Source organism: Parus major, chromosome 26 (assembly GCF_001522545.3).
Source record: "Parus major isolate Abel chromosome 26, Parus_major1.1, whole genome shotgun sequence".
NCBI classification, from domain to species: Eukaryota; Metazoa; Chordata; class Aves; order Passeriformes; family Paridae; genus Parus; species Parus major.
Window position 1 is genome coordinate 2,929,596 of NC_031795.1, and position 12,552 is coordinate 2,942,147.

At 51.5% G+C, this 12,552-nt stretch overlaps 2 protein-coding genes across 5 annotated transcripts in view; both read left to right on the plus strand.

Annotated features, from left to right (window-relative positions):
- FKBP5 (FKBP prolyl isomerase 5) overlaps positions 1–7,925 on the plus strand; it is a 20,933-nt gene extending 13,008 nt beyond the window's left edge. For all 4 annotated transcript variants that reach the window (XM_015650478.3, XM_015650481.3, XM_015650479.2 and 1 more), the window contains 6 exons: positions 1,890–2,046; positions 2,486–2,576; positions 3,354–3,437; positions 3,881–4,066; positions 5,390–5,629; positions 6,823–7,925. In XM_015650478.3, the coding sequence (XP_015505964.1) occupies positions 1,890–2,046; positions 2,486–2,576; positions 3,354–3,437; positions 3,881–4,066; positions 5,390–5,629; positions 6,823–6,927 (863 nt within the window). In that variant the 3' untranslated portion in view covers positions 6,928–7,925. The remainder of the gene's footprint in view (positions 1–1,889; positions 2,047–2,485; positions 2,577–3,353; positions 3,438–3,880; positions 4,067–5,389; positions 5,630–6,822) is intronic.
- A 3,732-nt stretch (positions 7,926–11,657) lies between these two features.
- Positions 11,658–12,552, plus strand: part of TULP1 (TUB like protein 1) — a 9,136-nt gene continuing 8,241 nt past the window's right edge. Inside the window, exons 1-2 of the mRNA XM_033519929.1 lie at positions 11,658–11,779; positions 11,885–12,034. The gene's annotated coding sequence lies outside the window, so the exon portion shown is untranslated. The remainder of the gene's footprint in view (positions 11,780–11,884; positions 12,035–12,552) is intronic.

Consider the following 12,552-nt stretch of genomic DNA (forward strand, 5'->3'; position numbering starts at 1 on the left):
CCCTCCTCCTCCGTTTTTAATCTGAGTACAAATTGCTGTCAGCACATCAAGTTCGTGTGCCAGCCGCACTCAGTACACTCTGTTCTCAGCTCTTCAAAAACAAAATCGCTGCAGGCACTGAGAGAACAATAAGTCAGAGCTGCAACCGGAGTGATGTTCCTTTAGTGACTTTTTTTTCTCTGTAATCCAAGAGCGGCTGAACCAGCTGACCCACTCCTGGAAACCCGAGCGGAGATTTTCTCCCCTGTGCTTGGTGTATTTTCTGTGCAATTAAAACAGAGCAGAACTATCCTTGGAAGGAAAGATCACAACATCCCCTTGTGCATCCTGTTTTAAAGTAGATCTTCCCATTACCACCACATCCCACAGGGGATGTGGGACCTGGGGGAGCTGTAGTGCTGCTTTTGGGGTCAAGGATTATGAGTCTGTGCTTGCTACGAACGTGCAGGGAGATGCATGGTGCTGTGGGGTGGCTGAGTTACCTGTATTTTAGGCAGAATTTTCCACATTTTCTGTGCCTAAAAAAACCAGCCAGCTTGGTTTTGGGTAGTGCAAAAGCATAGGTTGTCCCCGGAGGAGCTGGATTTGCTTTTTGTCCTCATCCCAAGCTGGGTGAGCTCACAGCAACCTGACTGCCATGGTCACTGTGCACCAGTGATGGATGCAGGATGTGTCCCAGGAAGCTGGCAAGCACCTGAGCATCCTCTGCTTGAGTTCCAGCGAGGCTTTGGTCGCAAGAGTGGGGTAACAAGGCAGAGCCTGATGTTCTGCACTTGCAGTGAGGAACCCCCCCCCACCCATCCTTTGGGTCTTACGGCAGCTGGGCCTGCCCTTGGAATGAGGGCTGCCACATCTGCCTTGTCCATGTCTCTCATCCTAAGGATTTTTATAGGTCCCAGGGCAGGAGATGGACACAGATTTCCTTCAGCCCAGGCTGCAGCTCTCCCGTGCAGAGCCCAGACCCTCACAGCTGTTTCTGGTACCCAGCTTGTCCTGCCCCTCACCTGCCACCACAGCAGGATGCTCAGTGCCCTGCAGCATCTCAGGTTGCATTCTGTTCCCCTCAAGCTCATGTCTTTGCAGGCTGCAAAACCTTTAGGCACAGTTGTGAATTTCTCCTCTTGAAAAGCTTTTTTTTTGTTGTTGTTGTTTGTTTTGGCTTTTTTTTTTTTTTTTTAACAGTATGTAGGAGATCCTTGTGAAATTGCTTTTACTTAATGCCTGCCTGCATGTGTGTATGCCTTTTACCCTGCAAGCAGAATGCAAAGGCTGCAAAAGCGTCCCTAAAGCCTGGAACGTCTTCAGGTTTGAATAAATGAATAAAGAATAATCTTGCTGTGGAAAGGCAGCCAACAGTGCCAGGTGGTGAATGTGCCAGGTACCCAGTGTCCACTCTGGCTGCGCTTCTGCCAGCGTCTGGGGCTGGAACAGCACGGCTCCTGGTTGAAGATTAAAAATAAGTTTATCTTGTACTTTGAGTTCTCAGAGTCGGGAGAACATGGCCTTGTTTTCGAGGCAGGAGTCAAGTCAGTATAGCACAGTATAGAAGATTTGTAATCACCGTGATAAACTCTGCGTGGCGCTGTGCCAGGAGCAATATCCAGTTCCAGTAAGGCTTGACTTGTGCACTTGAGTACAAGGGGAACATATTAGTCATGATGTTTATCTGTTGTTTGGTCCTGGGTTAGACGAGATATGCCTGCCTTGCTTTTAAGCAATGTTCCCAAGCCTTCCCTTCTCCAGCCCTGGGTCTTCCCTCTTCCAGGGAAATCTGCTGAGTTTTGGCAAAGATGCTTTATAAAATGCTTTCTAGGACACTTTGGAGCCCACCTTTCTCCATGGTTTGGGTGATTCTGGGTGCCATCCTGCCTCTCCTTCCCCCTCTGCAGTTCACCTGGAGGGATTCTGTGGCGGCCACAGGTTTGACTGCAAGGATGTGAAATTCGTCGTGGGTGAAGGGGAGGACCATGACATCCCCATCGGCATTGACAAGGCCCTGGAGAAGATGCAGAGGGGAGAGCACTGCATCCTCTACCTCAGCCCACGGTGAGAAGCATCTCCACAGGGGTGCTGGGTGGGTCTCAGCCGCCAGCACATCCTAAAGATGGTGATCCTGAAAATAGGATGCTCCAGGAGAGTCTCAGAGAGCACCAGTTGCATGTAAACAGGAATACTGAGATGCTTTAAACAAAACAGGTGAAAGGGCTTTATCCAAGTCCAGTGTCTGAGATGAAAATGTCTCCCTAGAAATGGCCAGGGCTGGAGAGAAACCTCTGTAAATGAAGGCTGTGATGTAGCCAGAAGGGGTAATTCCCAAGATGTGCATTGTATATCCACAGGGACCTTTGCTCATGGAGAGTAACATCACCCTGTCCCCAAAACGTTAGAAAGCCATGGGTGGCAACCTGGGTCTGCATTTCTGGGCAAGCTCTGCTGAAAATGAGGTTTTTTCCTCCTTCTCTGAGTGCCTCCTCTTGCCCTGCAGGTACGGCTTTGGCGAGGCTGGGAAGCCGAAATACGGCATCCAGGGGAACGCAGAGCTGGTGTATGAGGTGACCCTGAAGAGTTTTGAGAAGGTGAGGGCAGAGGAGCTTCAGTCCCTCCCCAGGTTACAGGAGGGTTACAGGAATGTCAGGGCCTGTGTAGCCTCCAGCCTTTGTCCCTGGTGTGGCTGCAGCCCAACCCCTGCTGAAGTGGACACGTCACCGAGGAGCTTCGTGTTCTTAATTTGTTCTTCTCTGTTAGTTTGTTTTATTCTTGTGGCTGAGGTCCAAGGCTGGGTGTCTTTATTTGTTCTTAACCTTGTCCTTTTGTACTTTCTTTTTATTGTAATATTATTTTTTCCTCTTTTTCTCCCCCTCTTCTTTTTTCTTTTTTTTTTTCTCATTTTTTCTCCCTTTTTCTCTTATTTTCTCCTCTTTCCTCTTCTTTTTTCTTTTCTCTCATTTTTCTCCTTTTTCTGCTTTTTCTCTCCTTTTTTCTCTTACTTTTTTTCTTTTGCTTTTATTTTCTTCCCCTTTTTTCTTATTTTTTCCTCATTTTTTTTCCCCTTGGGCTGCACAGATAAAAGCTGGTACATCCAGCCAGCCCTGTGGAGCTTGGCTGTGCCTATGAGAAGTCTGGGGGTGTGATGCAGGACAAGTCCATGGGATTTGCACATCCCTGGATAGATCCCCTGCCTGTGGCATCACTCTGGCCAAAGCAGGGGCAGGACCTGTTCCCAGGCTCTGTGGTGCAGCCCTGGTGAGCCCTGAGTGTGACCATGCTGTCCCAGAGTTGTCCTGCTGGGGCAGGGGAGGCTGCTCTGCTCCCCTGGGAGTGCTCCAAGGAGTGCTCCAAGTGTTCATTTGCAGGCCAAGGAGTCGTGGGAGATGGACACCAAGGAGAAGCTGGAGCAGGCAGCTGTGGTCAAGGAGAAGGGCACAATGTACTTCAAGGTTTGTGAACTGGGGGGTGGCAGAGGCAGAGGAGGGGAGCTGGGACTGAATTTGGCAGCCATCAGTGTCAGGGAAGCCATGTGCCCCCGTATAGGGCTAGGGAAGGTGAGTCCTGTCCTCCCTCTGCCTTTTTCTCACTCCTTGATGCTCCCTGAGATATCTCATCCTTTCCCAGCATTGCCTGGGCTCTGTGTGCTCCCTGCAGAGCAGGACAGCAGACCAAACCCTTCCCAGGCCAGGGCTAATGCTGAGGGGTTTTGCATTCCTCTTCCCAGCTGGGGCTTCCCAGCTCCCCACTGTTCTGACTGAGCTTTTCCCAAACCTGCTGGTTCTGTAGGAGTTGGGATCTTCTTCCTTGCCTGTATTGAACACCCCACATTACCCTTGTCACCAGCTCATGGGACATTCCAGGGGCAGACTGAACCTCTTTTTGCTCCTTTCAGGAAGGCAAGTACCTGCAGGCAGCGATTCAGTATGGGAAGATTGTATCCTGGCTGGAAATGGAGTATGGCTTGTCTGAAAAGGAGTCTAAAGCCTCTGACTCCTTCCTGCTGGCTGCCTTCCTCAATCTGGCCATGTGCTACCTGAAGCTGCGAGAGTACGCCAAGGCTGTCGAGTGCTGTGACAAGGTAGAGCTGCACTGATGCTGTCCCTTCTGGCTTGCCAGAAATTGATGCCTTTATGGGCTACCTAAAAACAGAGGCCTGAAATTAAGAGAATAAAAAGCAGTTATATTTATTGAAGGGCCTTCAGGTATGTTTAAGGCAGATGAAGCCCCACCCCAGGGGCTACACCCAAGAAATGGATGATGGATCATGGGTTTTCACGCTCTTTTATAGAAGTCCATTTGAATATTGGGGGTTAATCTTCCAATTCCAGCTTCAGGTAATAAAGTCATGTTTGCTCACCACAACTCACTTTTGTTTCCATCTCTCGGGGCCTGAGACAGTGAGGTGTCCTTGATTCCCAGGCCTGGAGAGGAATTGTTTTTCCAAATTGGAAAGCAGCAGCTAAAACTGTATATGGAGTTTAGATTTATACACTAAAGAATTTCAAGATTACAAATATATGAAAAATATAAAAGCTAAAATCTTAAGGTATCAGCACGAGCCTGGGGGATGGAGTGTCCTCTTCCTCCTGCATGTTCTCATCGTGAGTTTGGTGGGGCTTTTTAAAATTTCTTGTCATATAAGAAGGAATTATGAAGGGATGGTGGCATCCCTTCTGCACCTGGGGGTCCCTGTGGACACTGAGTGCTCAGAGACTGCAGCACTACAAGGGCTTTAGGGGTTCAAAATCCACTTGGGCATGCATTTACAGCAGCTTTTCTTCCAAAGCTAGATCTGTGTGAATGGATCTGTGTAGAATGACAACCTTGGGATGCTGTTTGGGTCTGCCCAGTCAGTTCTGCTCTGGGTGTGACACAGGCAAGTCCACCAAGGGGTGGGATGGGGCTTTGTCACTCCCTAAAAGATCTTTGACCTTGTCTTTGTCAGGAAACTCTGAATTCTTTTATAAAAGGCTTAGATTTAAGCATCTTGTGTATGGGAAATACATGAGATATTTGTGTTAGTCTAAAAGGCAAATCATTGAGGTGATTTATATGAGCCTGAGGTGTATATATAGCTTTTACGAAAAGAAAACATAATTGCTAAAACAAGGAGACAAAAGGGCTTGGATTTAGTCTTTACACCTGATCTCTTGCCTGTGGGTTTTTGTCTCCAACTGATTGCTTAAAACAGGGTGTTTTAAGCAAGGAGAGATAATAAAACTATATTAATGATCTCCGAACTGCTGATGGAGATGAGGCAATTTTTGTTGAGCAAGATGCAAGTGCTCTGGAGATTTGAAGCCACCTTGTCCTGATTTTCACAGATTTATTGAGGCTTCAACTGTAGGGGATCTCTTGGGAGGGCTCTGAGATGTTAACAGAGACTTGTGTGTATTTCCAGGCTTTGGGGTTGGACCAGGACAATGAAAAAGGCCTGTACAGGAGGGGTGAAGCCAGGTTGTTGATGAACGAGTTCGAGCTGGCCAAATGTGACTTTCAAAAAGTGCTGGAAGTGAATCCACAGAACAAAGCAGCGAAATCCCAGATCTCTGTGTGCCAGAAGAAAACGAAGGAGCACAACGAGCGGGACCGAAGGATCTACGCCAACATGTTCACAAAGTTTGCAGAAAGGGATGCAAAGGTGAGTGTTGCTCATTTTTGGCCATCCAGGGTTGCGTTGAAGGATGCTCGACAGGTTTGTGACAAGAAGAGATAGGTTAAACCAAATTCAATTATAGATCAGGTTGAGGATGGAGAGATAGAGCCTGCTGCGGTGGGACTTCTTGGTCTCTCTTATGCAGAGGCTGCCATCAGATGCTCAATCATCAATAAAAGCATTTGCAGTGTGAGCTGACAGGGGCTGATAACAGAGTCAGCATTGGTATTTAATTTTGCTGCTCCCAGCTAGTGACTGTTGATGAGCTCCTGGTCACCGGTAAAATGAAGTATGATTCCATCTCTGGCAGGGATATTTTGAGATATGATAGTGTGGATTTCCTGAAGCTGGTAAGGCAATACCTGCTTCTCTGCTCAGGCAGAGAGATCACTGTCTCAGAACAGGCTTGCATCCAAAATTCCACTGAACAAAACCCGGTGTACTGTAATGAGAGAGGACACAGCTTTGCAGGCCATCTGCATGGGTCATTTTTAGTATAATCTCTTCTGAAGCGGTGTCTGGAGGTTGAGGCTGTAGATTAAGTGACTGGTACAGCCCCTGGGGAGCAGCATGCTGGGGCAACCAGCTTGGGCAAGGAGTGGGGCCAGTGTGGCCAGCTGCAGGCACTGTGCTTGGCTTGTGTGGCCAGCTGTGATGGGCACAGTCACTGCTGGAGCAGCCATGAGGCTTCTCTGTGCCTGAGTGCTCCTCTCCTGCACCCTCTTGATGGGCTGCACCTGTGGCTCAGTCCTGTATCTCCAGTCTGACACTGCTGCCTTACCTCCTCATCCTTCTCTTCCCTGTCCATCCATCCATCCATCCATCATCCATCCATCCATCCATCATCCATCCATCCATCCATCATCCATCCATCCATCCATCCATGCTCACTCACTGCTTGTGGTGGGATGGGTCACATCATCCCCAGGGTCCCACACCTTCCCCAAAAGCTGCCTGAGCTGTGAGCTTTATCCTCCACCAGCCACTGAGTCAAGGAAACTGAACCCTCCAGTGTGAGCGGCACTGCTCAGTGGGCACAGGGGAGCACTTGTGGGGGGCAATTTTGCCTCTCCCCTTCCAGGCTGGGCTGCCTATGCCTATTCCCAGCACCCGTGACATTTGTCTGCCCATCCTCTCTCCTGTTTCCAGCTCAGTGTGTTTTATTTGCTGTTTGGCAGGAAGCAGCCAGCAAAACTGGTGTGAAAAAAACAGCGGAGAAGGCGGCTTGTGAAAAACGACCGAAAACTGATGCTGAAGGTGAAGAGGCTGAAGGACACGTATGATGGAGGAGGAGAGGATGGGAGAGCCTCGTGCCCTCGGCCCACACTGAAAAGGTTGCTGCCAAACCTTGGGACTTGCCAGTTTTCTTGTAAAGCTTGTTACAGTCTGTGTGATCGTGGAAGCAAAAAGCACCTCGCAAAGAAAAGTGACCCCGTCCCACCGTCCTGGGTGCACTGGGGGCAGAGCAGGAGCGGCAGGACGCCATGGGACCACCGCACGTGGAACAAATAGCATTTAAACAGCAGGAAAAAGAAAAAGAAAATATTATAATGATAAACTAAAACTCTTGGCTCCTTGGAGGTTTCCGTAGACAGCTTGTTCCAGCTCCCTCGGCTTTGTGTCCACTCTCAGCACAGCATCCTGTGAGAGGAACTGGGATCTGGGACATGCTTCTTGTGCACTACAGTGCTGCCTCTGGTTGTCCCAGGGATTGGCTTTGCCTCCTGTGGCCAAAGGGGTGGCAGGGCAGAGCCAGGATGAGAACCCACATGGCCTCTGCTGCAGCCCCTGCGTGCATCAGTCTTTAAAGCACTGTTTGGGGAGGGGAGGCCACACAGATTTTACATTCTGAAGGAGCTGGTTCGTGTGTCTTTAGAGAGCAAAAGCCTGTCCAGCTTTGCAGGTGCCCAACCCACAGCCTACACCCCATCCTTTGGCTCCTGGCTTTAAAAGTTTTATTGCTTTTATTGGGATCTGTATGTGGGGAAAATAAAGGAGCAGGTTGACATATGGTTCAGAAAGCAAGTGGCTGGGTCTGAGCTGGTGCCATGGGTTTGTCACTGAGCAGCTTTCCCATGGTGAGGGGGTCCTGGGTGCATCATGTCCCTGCACCGGGGCTGCTGCTACCTCCTCAGCCATCAGTCCTCTCCATCCTCAAGGGACACTGTCACTACCCCATGAGAACAGCTTTCCAGTTGTTATTTTTCCTGTCTATAATAATACCCCTTTTGGAGATTGAAAATAAACAACTGAAAGAAAAAGGGAAAAAAAAAATTAAAAAGTACTCTTTCTCTGGATCCTGCTCAGCAAATGACATGGCTGTGGGGAGGATGGATGTGTACTCCTTGGGGGGAAGATGCCCCAGCAGTTGAGGAATTATTGGTGTCTCCAAGAGCTGGTGCTGCCCCTTTTTATCAGTGCCATTGTTCTCTGGAGAGCCAGCCAAGGGTCAGCAATCCATGCTTTGGAAATGCCTGGCTGGGGGATGCTCTTTGGGGTCTCAGCTGTTTTTCCAGCCTGGGAGGTTTATCTTTATGCTTTTTTCCCTGCCCCACAGTGTATTCTTTTGGGAGGGGTTTTCCTGAGCTGGGTGGGTTGAGGAGTCATTTGTGCCCCTTGACTGAGGGTGGAGAGAGAGCACAAAGCTGAGCCAGTGGGGTATTAGGACTGCCCATCCCTCTTTTATACCCTTTCTCCACAATCTTGGGAGACTAAGCCAGTTTGGGTTAAAATTCCTCTTCTCTAGTCCCATCAGGTGGTACCTGAAGAATCATTTCTCAAGCCTGTCAGTTTTCCCACCTGCAGCAGTGGCACAGCATCCTCACGGCTGCTCCAGCTGCTCATCCAGGGCTTGGGTTTCCTACCACCATGGCATGCACCTCCCTGGAGGCTGCTATGAGACCCAGGGCCTCTGTAAAATGTGGGCTTTTTGTTTTTTCTTGCAGGGCAAGAGTCCTTTGGGGGCAGCCCAAGCCACATTTTTCATAGGAAACTACAGGAAAAAAAAACCAACCAAAAAAACCAACTTGTTTTGCTGTTTCTAGGCTTGCTCCCCATTTTTAAGCAGATTTTTGATTTGTTTTGGCTTGGTGCTTTTGGAAGAGAAATGGAACTTGTGATGAGATGAGGTTTAGAAATGAAAAGGAAACCAGGAGTGTTTTGCAGGGAGTATTAAGAAGTTCCCGGTGCCGGTGGGTCTCAGTGTGCAGTGCTCAAATGCCATCTAGCGGCACCAAGCACAGGTTGGGGGTTTTGGGGGCACCGTGGTGGGCTGGGCAAGGCCAAGGGTCCAGTGGGGACACTGGGGACACTGGGCCTGTCTGGCTTTGCAACCCAGCAGCATCTGTGAAGATCTCCGGGGTGTAATATTTAGAGTTAAATGTTAAGTGGTGTAATAAGGAGGTGAGGCGTGAGCAGGTGGTTATGAAACGCATCCAAAAGAGACCTCAGGACATGGGACAGGGGTCAGAGCAGAGGTCAGTACAGAAACCCTTTGCACCACCCAGAGCTAGGGATGCTGCCTTCCCCTCCGTGGGCTTTCCATGCACAGCTCACACAAAATAGCCCAAATCCTGCTCTTCGCTCACCAAGAAGACTTTTCTGGGTGAAAAACAAAGACACCCAGGGAGGATAAGCCTAAACATGATCAGAGAGCCGCTCCTCTCCCCACTGGAGTGAGTGGCTGTGCTGTGCCAGAGACCCCAACCAGCCAGAAGGGAACCTGTGCACCTCAAAAAGGCACTGGAGTCTGGTTGACACTCTGCATTCCTACAGAGCCCCCTTTTCCTGTGATTACCCCCCTGCCAGCTGCTCTCCTGGCAGGCCTGGCTGACAACCCCTGAAATCCTATTAACCGAGTTTCAGGAGAAGTAAAGTTAATCACCTCCTCCACCTGCTCTTCCTCCTTTCCCTTCTCCTCCCAGCACAGAGACTTGCAGAGGCGGCCGAGCCGATGCTGTGAGGCCACTGGCTCTCGTGGCTGTCCCCATGGCCTGGGCTTGGTAGGGGCTGCAGGGCAGGACGGAGCCGTGCCGGGAGCGATGCCGCTGCAGACGGAGATCTTGCGCGAGGTCTGGGCTGCAGACAGGTCAGTGCCAGTGGGCAGGGTGGGATCTGTGGGGTGGGTGTTGTGCTGGACACCCCCAATGAATTCCCCTCTCCTCCAGTGCCTTTTTGTCCTGTTTTCAATTTAAATGAAATTTAGTGAGGGGTCTTATCACAGTGGTTTTTTTCCTTTGGGGGTTGGTGGGATGATGCTCATTGATTTACAGAGAGGGAAAGTGTTTGTTAGAGGGGGATCCCCAAATTCAGCTCCTTGCTGTCCCCCTTGGCCAAGGCAGAGCTTGTCCTGTGCTCTGTGTTAGGAAGGACAATGTTGGACAAACTTGACCCAGTTGAGACAGTGGGAAATGCTACTGGAACCAAATGAAAGACTGAGCTTTCACCCTTTGTCAAAAATTTAGGCAATCCCATGCCCCCAGGGTCTGTGGAGAGCTAAAAGCCCTCACCCTTTTGGTTTCTGTGCCCCACAGCCCCAGTGAAGAGCCAGGAAGCCCCCAGCAGCACAAGCCCAAACAGGTAAGAAAAAATCCTTCCCCTCCATCCCCTCTGCCACCATCCCCAAGGACTGGGGACATCAGAGACCCTCTAACCCCAGAGTCCACACCAAGGCAAATTTGGGGCTGGTTGGGCTGTTCTGTTGGGGTGCTGCAACCTGTGAGGGCAGGAGATTTTTGGGAACCACCTTCAGAGCAGGTGGATAGAGAAAATTCCACAGCCCTCCCTTCTTTGTGCATCTTTCTGAATCCCCCCTCCATCACTTTGAAGCACCCCATGAGGAGGGTTCCTAGTTCTCAAATAACAATTTAATTAAGCCCCTCAGTTAAGCTATAAACTGTGACTCACTTTCCCCAGGCCATGACCCTGAAAGCCAGATCCCCCTTCCCTGCATTTCGGAAGAGCCCCCAGGTGCCCCCCAGCCTTGGGAGGGTCTCAGCAGCAATTTCATCCACCACCCAATTTAATTTTTAATCAGCAGCTCCTCCTTGAAGGGCTTTGTTAAGTAAGGGAGTGGTTGCCCACCCCGCAGCTGCTTAAGGGATTAAGGGGTGCAAAGGAGCTTTTCCGTGTGAGCTCATGACACGGAAGAAAGCAGCCAGTTCCCAGTTTCACCATGGAGCCCCCAGCTCCCCCTCCCCACATTCACAGTCCTGGGATCCCACTGGGATCCATCAGGATCCCAACTTTTGCAAAACACCTTCACACTCTGCCCTGGAGCATTTGGGACTAGTGAAACCCCTGCAAGGGGGAAGATGCTCTGTTGGATGGTGGAAGCCTTGGTGCATCTGGATTTGCTGAGATCACTTTCTGAAAGCCCTGAGCTGACACCCACTCCCCAAACACCTCCTGTCCAGAGCCAAGTGCTGACCCACATGCTCTGTATTTGGTAAATCTGGGTTATTTATGGCCCCAGCTATCCGGGATTAGGTGTGCTGTGCCTAATCCTCCTGCTTCCCTGCTCCTGCTGACCTCCTTGCCATCCACAGGAGCCTTTTGCAGGGGTGAGAGGAGATGGAGGTGAGAGGCCTGGCTGTCTGCCCATGCCTGTGTCCCCTGTCCAGCTCACGTCCCCAGCATGGCCATCAGTGCCCTGAGTGGCTCCCAGGCAGGGTCCCTATGGCCACAACAGGATTTGCTCCTCTGTGCTGACACCCTGTCACAGCAGCACCATCATCACCCCCCTCTTCTCCAGAGCTGTCCCAGGACAGATGTTCTGTCTGTCTGTCTGCCTGCTAACAGAGCTTTCTGTTTTCCTCCCTCTGCTTTCCTCGGGGGGGTGCCCCATGGTAAGTCACTCACTGGAAGGTGTCCGTGTGTTCCTTGCTCCCGTGCTGGGCCAGGGAAAAGTCCGACTGTATTTCTGAAAGGGACTCAGTGCGGTGTGAGCAGGGGGTGCCTGGTAAAGGGAAAAGGTGTTTAAGGCTGGCACCACCTCTGCAGCATCACCCTGAGGGCAGAAGCTGAAGAAGAAGAGGCAGGAGCCTGGGCTGGAGCCCGAGGCCAAACCACGGCGGCCGCGGGTGAAGAAGCTAAGCGAGGCAGGGGCTGCACAGGAGCCTCCAGCCCCGGCACAGGGTGAGCACAGATCCCTCACAACTCCCCTGGAAATGGAGGAAAATGGGGCGCCCCATCCTGCACCTGAGGCGCTCTCCAATCATGGGCGTCTTTTGAAATGCGCAGGGGTGAAGAAGGTGAGGAAGAAGAAGGAGGAGAAGGGGGAGGCGGAGAGCGACAAGGATCCCTCCTCCAAATTCACCAAGGAGCCTCGGAAGAAGAAAGAAAGCCTGGCTCCCCGCTCCCAAGTGGCCAAAGGCTCCAAGAAGCCACAAGGTGCGAGAGCAACACCCACCCCTCTGCCGGCACTCGTTCGTGTCACCTCGTGTCCCCCTGTCCCGAGAGCGCCGGGCGTGCTCCCAGTGCTCCCAGAGCCTGCTGGGGCTCTGCACATCCCCGGTACAGCTTTGTGGCTAAAACCCAGCTACGGACCTGGGAGAAACGGGGACGTGGCAGGGGAGCCGCGCTCATTGCCTTGCTCGGGGAGTTGATATGGAGAGGGAGAGGGGGAAAGGGGGGTGACACGCTCGGACACGAAGGGAAGGTGGCACTTAGGTCCCCGCACACTTCTCTGGAGCGGAAAGTGGCTCCGCAGGGCGAGGCTGCGGCCGCGAGAGAGCGCTGCGGCTACACCCGCACTGCCCGGCGCTGGACACGACCCGCGGCAGCCGGACAGCGCGGCCGGGCCCCTGGGCCACCGCCCGGGGACAGCATGGGCCACTGCCAGGGGACAGCATGGGCCACAGCCCGGGGACAGCATGGGCCACTGCCAGGGGACAGCATGGGCCACAGCC